General features: G+C 35.5%; 1 protein-coding gene across 8 annotated transcripts in view; it reads right to left on the bottom strand.

Moving 5' to 3' along the window:
• The window catches only part of FAM13A (family with sequence similarity 13 member A), a 326145-nt gene that overhangs the window by 165209 nt on the left and 146948 nt on the right, over nt 1-13988 (bottom strand). For 7 of the 8 annotated variants that reach the window (XM_061164408.1, XM_061164407.1, XM_061164404.1 and 4 more), the window contains one exon: nt 9602-9676. The exons of the other annotated variant lie outside the window; for it this stretch is intronic. In XM_061164408.1, coding sequence (XP_061020391.1) covers nt 9602-9676 — 75 coding nt within the window. The remainder of the gene's footprint in view (nt 1-9601; nt 9677-13988) is intronic. 8 annotated transcript variants of the gene reach the window in all.

Below are 13988 nucleotides of genomic sequence, written 5' to 3'. Positions count from 1 at the left end.
AACAGACTCACAGATATGGAGAACAAACTAGTGGTTACTATTGGGGAGAGGGAAGGGGAGAGAAGAAAGCTGTGGGCAGAGGATTAAGAGGTACAAACTACTACACATAAAATAAATATACTACCAGGACCTCTTGCTCAGCACAGGGCATATAGCCAACATTTTATAAAAACTTTATGGATGGAATACAATCTATACAACTATTGAATTACTATATTATGTACCTGGAAGTAATATAATATTATAAATCAACTATATTTTAATAAAAAACTAATAATTAAGAATTAATAAAAACATGAATAGGACTACAAGCCCAAAATAACCTGAATAAGCAGCTAAAAAACAACTTACCAAACAAATTTAAAAAGCAAAACAAAATTAAAAACACATAAATCAGTAAACCTCACTAGACCCAGATATGTTTATAGATATATTCTATCAAATAATGAAGGCACTGATAAACTCTCATCTTAAATTGTTTCACAGAGTAGAAAATATTCTCCTCAGTTCATTTTATTGGGCTAGCACAACTTTTATACCAAAAATAGATTAAACAAAACATTTTATTAACTTAGATGCAAAAATACTAAGTAAAACATCAGTTATCCAAAACTTTCAAGGTATTTAAAAACATGTATCAAGGTCAGGTTCAGAACTGGTTTATTCCAGTGAGGCACTGTTGCTTTAAGATTAGAAAATCTATGAATATAACTCTCCACAATAAAAGAATATGGGAGAAAAACCAGGCAATGATCATAACAGATGTGAAGGAACATTTGCTAAAATTTAACACTCACTCAAAATAAAATTCTTAGCAAAATATAAGTTTATAAAACATACCTACCAAGCACTGAAAGCAAACATCATAAACCTAATGACTGTGTGTATGAACAAAAACATATATGAAAACATACGGACACTAATTACTTCCATATGAAACAAAAAACAAGAAGCAAATAATTTACATGTTCATTTTCAAGATTTTATCAGAGGTCTGCTATGTGCCTGGAATTGCAAAAGAAGGACCCCCGTCCCTCACCCCCCCCAAAAATGAAAAGAAAAATGCCATGATTATATATAAAAATCAAATGTAGAAACTTTCCCTTAGGAAGCAATGCAAGAAGGCATGCTATTATCATTTCTACTTAACCTTATACTGGCAGTCCTGGAACATAGCACAATAGAAAAGAACTTAAATGATAAGAGGCTTGAAAGGGAATAAACAATTCTCATTATTTCCAGATGATATGATTGTCTACAAAGGAAGTCAAAGAGAATTGCTCAACAAAATATTAGAACTAATAAAAATTTGACAAGATTTTCAGATATATTTTAGTATGTGTGCTGCCGAAGCGAGCACAAGATTTTCAGATATAAAGTCAATAAAAATCAATTTCACAGATCACCAGTCCAGGTTGGATGCATGAGACAAGTGCTCGGGGCTGGTGCACTGGGAAGACGCAGAGGGATCGGGTGGAGAGGGAGGTGGGAGGGGGGATCGGGATGGGGAATACGTGTAAATCCATGGCTGATTCATGTCAATGTATGGCAAAAACCACTACAATAAAAAAAAAATCAGTTTCAACACTGAACATCAGCAACAAAGTTCGAAGACATCAGCAACAAAGTGTGAAGATATAATAAGTACTCCATTTATAATATCTAGAAAAAGGAGATCTAGAATAAAAATTATAATTTGGGGAATAGTTAGAAGAAAATTATAATTTTTTTAAAAATCAAAGACATTAAAGAGGATCTGAGTAAACAGAAAGTTACATGATGGTCATGGACAGAACACCATGTTCATGAAACTAATTCACTTTAAATTCTAAGTAAAATTTCTCATAAAACTTGACAATATTTAATTGCAAAAGCAAAGGACCAAGAATGGCAAAGATAATTTTCAAGAAGAAACAGTTGACAAAATATATTCTACCAGATATCACTAATTAAGACACTGGGGTAATGAAATAAAAGAAACACATAGGAAAAGCAACAAATAATACAGTACAGAAACAGACATAAAAACATTTGACATACAATGGAAATACTATTTCAAAAAGTGGTGGAAAGATGAACTATTGAACAAATACACTGAGCTGATTAATTTTCATCTATCAAATGAGGACCCTACTTTATGCTACACACAAAATTCAATTTCAAATGAACTAAGACCTATATATATGCAAAGCAAACTTTAAAACTTTTGGAAAATAATAAAAAAGATTTCTGAATTGACCTCAAAGTTGGTGAGGATTTCTTAAACAAGATGTAAAAAAGCACAAAGCCCCAAAACTGATGAATCTGAGTCCATTGAAATAAAAAGCTTTCAAACATAGAGGATCTTGCTGTGATTTATGACGGAGAGTGTTTTGCCTATGCTCTCCTCTAGGAGTTTTATAGTTTCTGGTCTTACATTTAGATCTTTAATCCATTTTGAGTTTATTTTTGTGTATGGTGTTAGAAAGTGTTCTAGTTTCATTCTTTTACAAGTGGTTGACCAGTTTTCCCAGCACCACTTGTTAAAGAGGTTGTCTTTTTTCCATTGTATATCCTTGCCTCCTTTGTCAAAGATAAGGTGTCCATAGGTTCGTGGATTTATCTCTGGGCTTTCTATTCTGTTCCATTGATCTATATTTCTGTCTTTGTGCCAGTACCATACTGTCTTGATGACTGTGGCTTTGTAGTAGAGCAAGATCCTCTATGACCCACCTCCCAGAATATTGGAAATAAAAGCAAAACTAAACAAATGGGACCTAATGAAACTTAAAAGCTTTTGCACTACAAAGCAAACTATAAGTAAGGTGAAAAGACAGCCCTCAGATTGGGAGAAAATAATAGCAAATGAAGAAACAGACAAAGGATTAATCTCAAAAATATACAAGCAACTCCTGAAGCTCAATTCCAGAAAAATAAATGACCCAATCAAAAAATGGGCCAAAGAACTAAACAGACATTTCTCCAAAGAAGACATACAGATGGCTAACAAACACCTGAAAAGATGCTCAACATCACTCATTATTAGAGAAATGCAAATCAAAACCACAATGAGGTACCATTACACGCCAGTCAGGATGGCTGCTATCCAAAAGTCTACAAGCAATAAATGCTGGAGAGGGTGTGGAGAAAAGGGAACCCTCTTACACTGTTGGTGGGAATGCAAACTAGTACAGCCGCTATGGAAAACAGTGTGGAGATTCCTTAAAAAACTGGAAATAGAACTGCCATATGACCCAGCAATCCCACTTCTGGGCATACACACTGAGGAAACCAGATCTGAAAGAGACACGTGCACCCCAATGTTCATCGCAGCACTGTTTATAATAGCCAGGACATGGAAGCAACCTAGATGCCCATCAGCAGATGAATGGATAAGGAAGCTGTGGTACATATACACCATGGAATATTACTCAGCCGTTAAAAAGAATTCATTTGAACCAGTCCTAATGAGATGGATGAAACTGGAGCCCATTATACAGAGTGAAGTAAGCCAGAAAGATAAAGAACATTACAGCATACTAACACATATATATGGAATTTAGAAAGGTGATAACGATAACTCTATATGCAAAACAGAAAAAGAGACACAGAAATACAGAACAGACTTTTGAACTTTGTGGGAGAATGTGAGGGTGGGATATTTCAAAAGAACAGCATGTATACTATCTATGGTGAAACAGATCACCAGCCCAGGTGGGATGCACGAGACAAGTGCTCCGGCCTGGTGCACTGGGAAGACCCAGAGGAATCGGGTGGAGAGGGAGGTGGGAGGGGGGATCCGGGATTGGGAATACATGTAAATCCATGGCTGATTCATATCAATGTATGACAAAACTCACTGGAAAAAAAAAATAATAATAAAAATAAATTAAAAAAAAAAAAAAGCTTTCAAACATTAAAAGACACTCTATTCAATATGAAAAAAACCCAGAAAATTGGGCGGAAGTATCTGGAACACATATAACTGACCATAGATAGCAAACTCTCATAAATCATTAAGAAAAAAAGAAAACAACCAAATAGCAAAATTTGCAATGGTAGGAGAAACAGCACATAGATTAATAATCACAAATATGATCAAAGCTTAATAAACATATGAAAACATAAACACAAAAAACACAGTGCCCATGTGGTAGACTATATTACAGGGAAGGGACAAATTAACTCAGAAATCTCAGTGGTGTGACAAACCAGAGGTTTGTTTTTAAGTCATGACACAGATCCAATGCAAGTAGACAGGCAGCTCCGTAGACCCATGTTCCACTGTCTAATTAAAGTACTATGAGAAAGGGCTGAAAAAGCCTTTGAGAGTTGTCACTTTTGCTCACAGCCTACTGTCAAAAGTAGTTGGCTGGCCTCACCTACCTGCAATGGGGCTGGGAAATGGAGAAACACAGGATACTCAGTGAAAAATAAATGTCTCTGTGATGACAAGAAATTAGAGAAATTCAAACTAAGGCAATAGCAAGTTGTTTCCTACACTCATTAGATTGGGGGAAACAACCACAATAACTTTGATATTACCAAGGATTTGAGAGAATGTGAAAAATGGAAACAGTCACACACAGCCGCTGAACATGTAAACTGGCCCATTTTAAGAGTATTTGTAATGCATGGTCAAAGATGTACCTACATATAATCCTATTTTTATAGGTGCAAAAGGTGTCATGTTAAAATTACTCACTTAAAATGGATCTGTAATAGCAAAATACTGGAAGTCATCTAAATATTGGAGACAACCTAAGTATCAGAAAAATCTAGAATACCTAAGTAAACTGTATTATATATTCTTACTGAAAGTGAATATTGATAGGACACATTTTATTGAACAGGAAAAAGAAAACTGCAGAAGGTGATAGACTGTACATTTTAATATACAATTGTAAAACCTTCAAAATATCTATTATATACATACAGGCATTCAGTTAATCTATAGTAACATGTATTCAAATTGTAAACAATTTCAAAATAGGGAGGAGAGATGGTATGCTAGGGTATATTAGTCATGAAACAATTTGTATCTTTTAATTCTATTATAGGTCATAAAACCTAAGAAAATAAAAGTGTTTAAAAATTACTCTTTAACACTTATCACGTAAGGCTTTTTATATTAATGATAATTAGAAGCAGTTTCAAAATTTCAAAATAGCTGAATATGGTATGACAACATATGAAATGTTATTATTAGATAATATATATATAGTACAGTGTCTGGCACTTGATCAGTATTAGCAATCGTCACTATTATTGCTACTACTACTGTTAACTTTTATTAAATAAGCACACAAACTAAGCTGATGCATGGAAACACATACTGAAACAACGTTCAGTGGAAAAGCAGAATACTGATTAGAATGTTTCATAAATCAAAGCAACCACAAAATACATTCACATCCATTAACAATGACTTTAAAATAACTTTGAATCTTGGTAAAATTAAATGCTTATTAAATGACTTAATTTGTAAATTTAATTATACTGTCACTAAAATTTCTCAAAATTCTACATTAGTCTAAGTTTCCAGTTTACTTTGCTAATAGGCATAGGCATTTAAAAAATCATTTAAGAAACTATAGATGTGACAACTGGTTTCATCCGGAATAAAATCTCCTTCATAAATGTTGCATGATGCCTGAAATCACTAACCTCTGAAAATAAAAATAATTTAACAGTTGCTTCTACTACATAACTGTTTACTTGATAACTGCACTATTTTTATCACACATTTTATAGTTAATATGACTTGGTTTACTAAAAGAAACATCTATAAAAGCACTAGGAGAACTCAGTGACTAAAACTATTATGTGCTTGTAATTTTACCAACTGAGCTATCAGGAAATCAGAAAGGAAACAGATTATCTTGTATTTTATACCTTCACCCAGCACTGAATTAATTGGACAGTCCTTCTTATACAATGGCCTGAACTTTTTTTTTAACCAAGGTCAACAAGAACATAGCAAGTTCAGTGGGAAGTCTAGGTCATACACCAAGGGGAGAGAGAAGAAAGACAGTTTTTTTTTCCCCTCAGTTCCTGGATCCTCTTCAGGGTTTATACTGTGACCAATGAACATGAGCTATGAGGCTTATTTAGAGTCACTGGCATTTGTATTAGGCAGAAGATTTTGTCTCTTCTCCTCAAATCATGATCATACTAGGTTACAAGAAACTATGTCTATATTTTACACCTCTTTAAAAATCTGTTTGATGTTCCCTTCCATATTGTCTATTCCAGTTACTTGTTTGCATATGTAGTCTATCCCGTATGGGGCATGAAATGGTTATATGAGCATTTCCTTGAACTAACAGGGCTGGTGATCATTGCTCATCGAGGAAGTATCATGGCACTGTGTAATGAAGGTGTCATTTATTTTTTCCAGCAGACTCAGGTCAAGAAGAGGTTTTCCTATGTAAGGGAGAGAAATACAATCCTCCCCATTGCCTAAGAGCAGAGACAACAGCTAGCAGAGGGAACACAGATGGGGACAGATGGTTTAGACTAGAGAGACATCTCCAGAGCCAATGGGACACATGCCATTTCTGGATTACCATTTTACATCTCTAGCCATATAGGGACCAGAAATATTTAGCTGTCCAAGGCACATACAGCTGTAACTAGAGATGTCTGAGAAAGACCGCTGTGGAGGCCAAATGAAGTAACATTAGTACCAAGGATACACATCATTCTCACAGTTCCCTAAGTCATTCTAGAAAGGACACACCATCCACATTTTGTTTTTTATATCAACTATATTTTGAAGGTGTTTTCAGTTTCAGTTTTCAAAGATCAACTGCTAGAAAAAAGATCTTTAATACAATCTGGGGGAAAGAGTTAGTGCCTTATAATCTTGTGTGCCTTATAAGCATGTGTATAGCTCACATGCTCTGCTTCATTTCTGGGGATTTGAAACTACAAGGATTTTAATCACCTCTAAAGTAAGCAAAGCTAAGCAAAGACTAGCATGCTCATGTAAATTTAAATTTGCTCATGTAAGACCACAAAAAAGCTAAAGTCACAAACTGCAGATTAACCAATGAAGCAATTTCTCTATTTAATTAGCTTGGTCATGAACAATACAGTGAGACTCACAGAGGGTAATCAATGCATATTAATTACTGATTCTCTGTATGCCTGAAATATTCCAAATTGGATTAATTTCATAAGAATAAGAGAATCACTTCAAACAATTTTTACGACAGGTTTCAATATTATCTTACATTTAGAAAGTGATTCATCTAAGGTCTCTTCACCTAAAAGTAGGTATACCAATAAAAATGAAGATAACGAGCAAATGTTATCTAAAAATGTTTTTGAAATCATATATTTTTCAATGCATTTGTTTTGGTGAGCATATTTTGACACGGAATTTTTAACAGTAAACAAGATTTCTTCTAGAGAACTGAAGTTATGTAAATTTGTATAGAAAATATATTAGTGAAAAAGATTAAAAAAATAGCCTGATCTAGAAAGAAAAGCATAGTAGTTAAAACAATTTTCCAGAAAAAAAAGGTGAAAAAAGTTTCCTAAAAAAGATTTTTAAAAAATTAAAAAAAAAACAAAAACTGTAGCCTCTTACTGTAAGATACTAAGTAATGACTCACACTTAACTTGATTTGCCTGTAAAAATAAAGCCAAAATCATTTTTATAGTAATGTGCAATTAAAAGTAAAGACAAGAATCCTTTAAAATTTTGCCCACAATGTACTCAGGGAAATTTGGAGAAAATTTTTTCTTAGAATTGGAGAAAAACAAAAAGTAGCTCTATAAATATCACAGGACTTCCTTGGCGGTCCACTGGTTAAGAATTCTCCTGCCAATGCAGGGGACACAGGTTTGATCCTTAGTCTGGGAAGATTCCACATGCCTCAGGGTAACTAAGCCTGCACACCAGAGCTTCTGAACCTGCGCACAACTACTGAAGCCCATGTGTCTGACAGCCTGGGCTCTGAAACAAGCCACTGCAGTGGGAAGCCCGCGGCCCACAGCTAGAAAGTAGCCTCCTCTCACCACAACTAGAGAAAGCCTGGGCATGGCAAAGAACATCCAACATAGCCAAAAATAAATAAAATTTCAAAATATACACTGGCCAGTTAGGAATATCATATAAACCTAGTATATAGGAGAGTGAGTGACTGAGTGGGTGAAGTTGCTCAGCCGTGTCTGACTCTTTGCGACCCCGTGGACTGTAGCCCACCAGGCTGCTCTGTCCATGGGATTCTCCAGGCAAGAATACTGGAGTGGGTTGCCATTTCCTTCTCCAGGGGATCTTCCAGACCCAGTGATCAAACCTGGATCTCCCATATTGCAGGCAGACGCTTTACCCTCTGAGCCACCAGGGAAGCCCAGTATATGGGAGAAGTTCTACTTAAAAGATTTAAGATTTGGAAAGGGGCTCTAAAATTAATGCAATCACTCTTTTGGGTGTATCAAATAAATTCTCATGATATATTTCAGTTAAATGAGTTTTTCTTCTCAGTAGCAAAACAAATATGTGCATTTTGAAATTATCTTAATAAGGAAAACAAAGTTTTACACATTATACCCTTTATTCTGTCATATGTATGATATTTCATATCAAAAAGTCTTAATACATGCTGGAGAGGGTATGGAGAAAAGGGAACCTTCCTACACTGTTGGTGGGAATGAAAACTGGTACAGACATTATAGAGGACAGTAGGGAGGTTCCTCAAAAAACTAAAAATAGAGCTATCATATGATTCTGCAATCCCATTCCTGGGCATATGTCTGGAGAAAATCATAATTCAAAAAGATACACGCACCCCAATTTACAACAGCCAAGACATAGAAACAGCCTAAATGTTCACTGACAGGGGAATGAATAAAGAAGATGTGGTGTGTGTATGTATACACACACACATACAGTGGAATATTCGTCATAAAAAAGAAAGAAATATTGCCATTTGCAGCACACGGATGGATTTGGAGCTTATCATACTAAGTCAGGTAAGTCATACAAGAGAAAGGCAAATAATATATGATATCACTTATGTCTGGTATCTAAATGACACAATTGAATTTTATTTACAAAACACAAACAGACTCACAGACTTAGAAAACAAATTATGGCTACCAAAGGGGAAAGGTAGGCATGAGGATAAGGAGGTTGGGGTTAACATATACACACTACTATACATACAATAGATAATCAACAAGGACCTGCTATATAGTACAGGGAACGCTACTCAGCACTCTATAATAATCTATATGGGAAAACAATCTGCAAGGTAATAGATGTACGTATAGGTACAACTGAATCACTTTGCTGCACAGTCGAAACTGACACAACATTGTAAATCAACTATACATCAATGTAAAATACAAAAAAATAGTGGGTAATACAAAAATAAAAATATCACTGTTAAATAATAAGTGTGTTGAGCATTTTTGGATGACTATAATCCTGGATTACACAGTAAATATAACATATAAAGTATATAAATTATATGTTATATTTAAGACCACTAGGTCCAAAGAAGATGGGGTGGTGGTGCTGAGGGAAATGCAAGCAACAAAACATGGAAACACAAGAAGATAAAGAGTCTTCCTAAATGTTTCCGCCTAAAGAGCAGAGATAGCCTACCTTGGTTTTTGGAGATGGCTTTTGTGTGTCTCTTTCAAAATCTTTTGTTAGAAGGATGTTCTTACAATTGGCCTCCTATAGAAGAAGTATGAAAGAAACATTAGAGACTGAAGAACACCACCCTAATCAGAAATTACAATATAGTGAAAATCATTTCTGGATTGAGTTGTTCACACCAGAATCTAGTGAGATTGTAGTGAGAAGCCAAAACATTTCTCTTCTTCATCACATACAACAGTGAAGTAACATAAGACAGTGACAGAATCAGTATGGCACCTATAGGACATATATATTCTAAGATGACATATCATGTCACTTATATATCCACAGACAGCTCACCTCTCCTTTGGAGAACTAAAGAGTAATTTTCCAAGACATCAACACCAAACTTTGCATTTCCAACTTTCTCCAAGTACTTCACAAAAGGGTTTTGATTCTATAAATATTTTATCATAAAACAAATTCCTTCATATTGTTTTGCAAACTGCTACTGAATAGTGACAATATCAATATCCTGAGAAAAAATATTGGAGTATCTGTTTACAAAATAATTAAGCTTCTAAGTCCTTGGTTCATGCCAATATAGTACATGCAAAAATAAGAGCAGAGATTATGGGTGGCAGCTTACTTGGAGTTGGATAGATTTACTATTTATTTCTACATATTACATGAAAAGAATAATCTTGTTGTTTTATAAAATAATACAGGGATTCACTTCTGAATAGCCATTAAGTTTAGTAAATTTTCCATAGGTGATTCTATCGCTAGATTAAAAAAGAACAAAAATATGTAACAGGAAGATGATAGTTGACAATAATGCTAAGAATAGGTCAGATTTCTTTTACTTGCTCCATAACCTTTACCTCAGCATCTCATTTCTTTTCCCATCCTGCCTACCATTCAATCACCTAAATAATGAGTTTTTTTTTCCAAGTTTGTCTCATGGTTAATTAATCATCATCCTTTTTTAAGATCATCATCTTTTAAACAAAACTACAGTCTACATACCTTGTAATGTTACTAAAATTTGCTGGAATTATTTTGTTTCTAAAGAAAATAGTATATTATTAGTATAAAACATTCCTAAAGGAAATAATAACACTACTCACTACTAATAAATAATTACTAAATTATAGGATATATCAGGCACAGTGCTAAAGACTTTGCATTTACAATACCATTTCCACCTCAACAGTCTATGAGTTAAGTACTATAATTGTATTGTATTATCATTATTCCCCTTTGAACTATTAACATTACACAATAAAAGTGTACAGAAGTTAAGTAAATTGCCTCATGTCACACAGGATTCAAAGATGGTTTCGAATTACTTTAAAGCCTGAGCTCTTATCATCTATAGATACTACTTATCATCCAATATACTCAATATCTTAAAAGAGTAGGTTGGAGAATCACAGCATTTTAAAGCCAAGACAATTCTTAAAGAACCAGTGCTCAGCTACCCTCCCCCAATTTTACAAGTGAGAGATGTGGATCCTGAGGTGATGTGACCAAAAGCACACGGAGGGTGGGGCCTGGGCCACAGGTCTGTACACGGCGCCTGTTCTCTGCTCTGTGGTAGGGAGCAGTATTCCCAGACTCAGAGGAGACCAGAGCCCCGTGAGCTGGAGAGGCGGGTGTGTGTGGGGGTGTCACTGCAGTGCTGCCAACACACTCAGCTGCCTGTGGCCTCGCGCACAGCCCTATGTGTGGATCAAGGGTACATTTCTGAGATCTCCAAATAAGTGTGCCTTCCTGTCCTACCCATTCCCATCAGTCACAACACCTGCTGGTGAGAAGGTTTACTGGAAATAGTGAATGAACCCATTCCCGTTTCTGACTCACTGTGAGAGGAATAAACTATAACCAGAATGATATTTAAAAGGTCCAAGTTATTAACTGCATAATCTGTTGTGTAATTTGGCTACACTTGGAAAATATAATTAGGTATAATCCTTATACCTCTTTTTAAACTACTAGTACATAAATGTTAGAATGTGATGAGAGGAAAAAAGACTGACTGGTAAGAGAAGTTAATAGGAATAACTGACCTTTGTTTACGTCTGTTTGGTTTATAAATGCCCACAATTCTTTCTTCCTTATGCATAAACTAGAAGAGACGGTATCCCCTTTAAAAGTGATGGTATCACCCTTATTTTGCCTCCCTGTCCCTGTGAATTAATAAATATAAAGCTGAGAGTCAGCTTTTCCCTAAAAGACTCTGAAAGTGCTTTCAGTAAACTTTTAACTGAAAATGCCACCTACATAAATTCTTTCATTTTTTGTTTTATGACTTCAAATTCAGACAACAGAGTCATTGTGAAGTTTAGTAGTCACAGCACAAAATGCAGAGTCAAGAGATCTGCCTTCTTATCCTAGTTCTCAAACTAACCATCTCTAGGAAGCCAGGCAAGCATTTTAACCTCCTGGATCTCTCCCTCAGTTTAAAGATCTATAAAACAAAGAGATTGATTAGATGTGTTCTGAGAATTCTATCTAGTCTTAAATTTCAAGATTTCATGATTCTTCCAGGAAACAGCATTTATTGACTTAAAAGGTAAGCGATGTCCTCTTCAGAGTTGCATTCCCAGAGCACCATCAGAATGCTGCAGAGGTGTGGGCACCCAAGCAGTGGCAGTGAGCTACAGAACACCGGCAACATTCCCTGCAGGGTAGTGTTACTCAGATTTCTAGAGAAAAATTAAGTAATTCAACTAGTACCTTAAATCAATAACTGGTAATAACTTAGTTTATTGCTTTAAAACAGATATAGTGTGGAAACTCGGTAATATATTATGAGAAACAGTTTAAAGATTAAGCCTTTTTAAAGTTGTGCTTTTAAAAAGCCACTTATACTTGTAGGCATATACCTGAGAATTAAAAAACATATGTCCACACAAAACTTTTTACATGAGTGCTCACAGGAGCATTATTCATAAGAGTCCATAAATGTATATAACCCAAATGTCTTATCAACTGATGATCAGATTTTTAAAAAATGGGATATTCACACAATGCAATATTGTCTAGCTATAAAATGGAATAAAGCACTAATATCTGCTAATAATATCATGAAAACAACATGCCAAGTGAAAGAAGGCAAACACAAAACGACAGACATATTGCGTGATTCCACGTATATGAAATGTGCAGAACAGGCAAACAGCAACAGGGAGTAGATTGGCGGCTGTCAGGGTCTTGGGAGTGACAAAAATGTTCTGGAATTAGGTAATGGTAATGGTTGTACAACTTTGTAAACATGCTAAAACTCAAGAAACTGCATACTGTAAACAAGTGAACTGTATGGTACATAAACAGTATCTACATTTAAAAAACAAGGCTTTTAAAGCTAATCCCCAATTCTCAGGCAAAGGGAAGGAACCTCAGGTTTGTGTTTAAACTCTCCCCTTAGAAGAAGTTCTTTGCAAAGGTTTGAAGGGGGAATGTTTTTGTTTGTAACTATTAAACTATATGTGTGCATGGAAATTCTCTCAAATATTAACTGAGCCCTATTATGTGTGGCATTCCAATGCTGGTCACTGGAGGATGGAATGACAAATTAGACACAAATGTATTACACAGGGTATATTTATATTTATTTTAAACATTTCCACTGCTTGAATGAGACTTCTGACTGAACTGACTGCCCATTCTAATGACTCTGAGCAACAATCAATTGTTTAAACCTGCTATGTCACTTTGGTATCATGAAAACACCACTTTAAAACACAATAGGGAAAGAAAAAAATACCTTGTTTGTCACGGCTTTGTTGGCCTTACCATTCACCTACTAATGACATTAAAAAATATAAACACAGTTGCTGTTCCCTCAGCCGAGCCCACTGATCGCAGATACCCGCAGTGTGCGCCTGCGCTTCATCCAGGCCTCTGTTCAGGGTTCACTGCGGAGGACGCCTCCCTGAACACGTCATCTGTGTCACCACTGCTCTCCGCACTGCTGACGCTCTCCATTTCTTCACTGCGCTCAGCAATGTATGACTGTAATACCGAGTGGTTTCCATTCCTCAGCATCCATCTCACCCTACTCCATGAGCAGACCTGTATCATGCACAATGTGAGAAGACCTATACCCTATTGCTTACGAACATATTCACAGGACCCAGTACAGTCTGGCACATAGCAGAAGCTCAATTGTTGTAGTGAATGAGTAAACCAAATCAATGAACAATATCCCTCTCTTAATTTTTTGCAATCCTTCATGCATTCCTCGTGTTTTTAATTCCCTCCTTAATCAGCTTATACTTCAGGACCTTTCATTCCTTTTCTAATGCCTTTCATTTCCTTCCTCTGGTCTTTAATCACTGCATTTATCTCATAAAAGGAAGAATCCAGTGATATGCCTTCTCTGTGTTGAGAAGGGAGCAAC

This window comes from Dama dama, chromosome 17 (assembly GCF_033118175.1).
Source record: "Dama dama isolate Ldn47 chromosome 17, ASM3311817v1, whole genome shotgun sequence".
Classification (NCBI taxonomy): domain Eukaryota; kingdom Metazoa; phylum Chordata; class Mammalia; order Artiodactyla; family Cervidae; genus Dama; species Dama dama.
The sequence above is the reverse complement of the archived record's forward strand: the minus strand, read 5'-3'. Positions and strand labels throughout refer to the sequence as shown.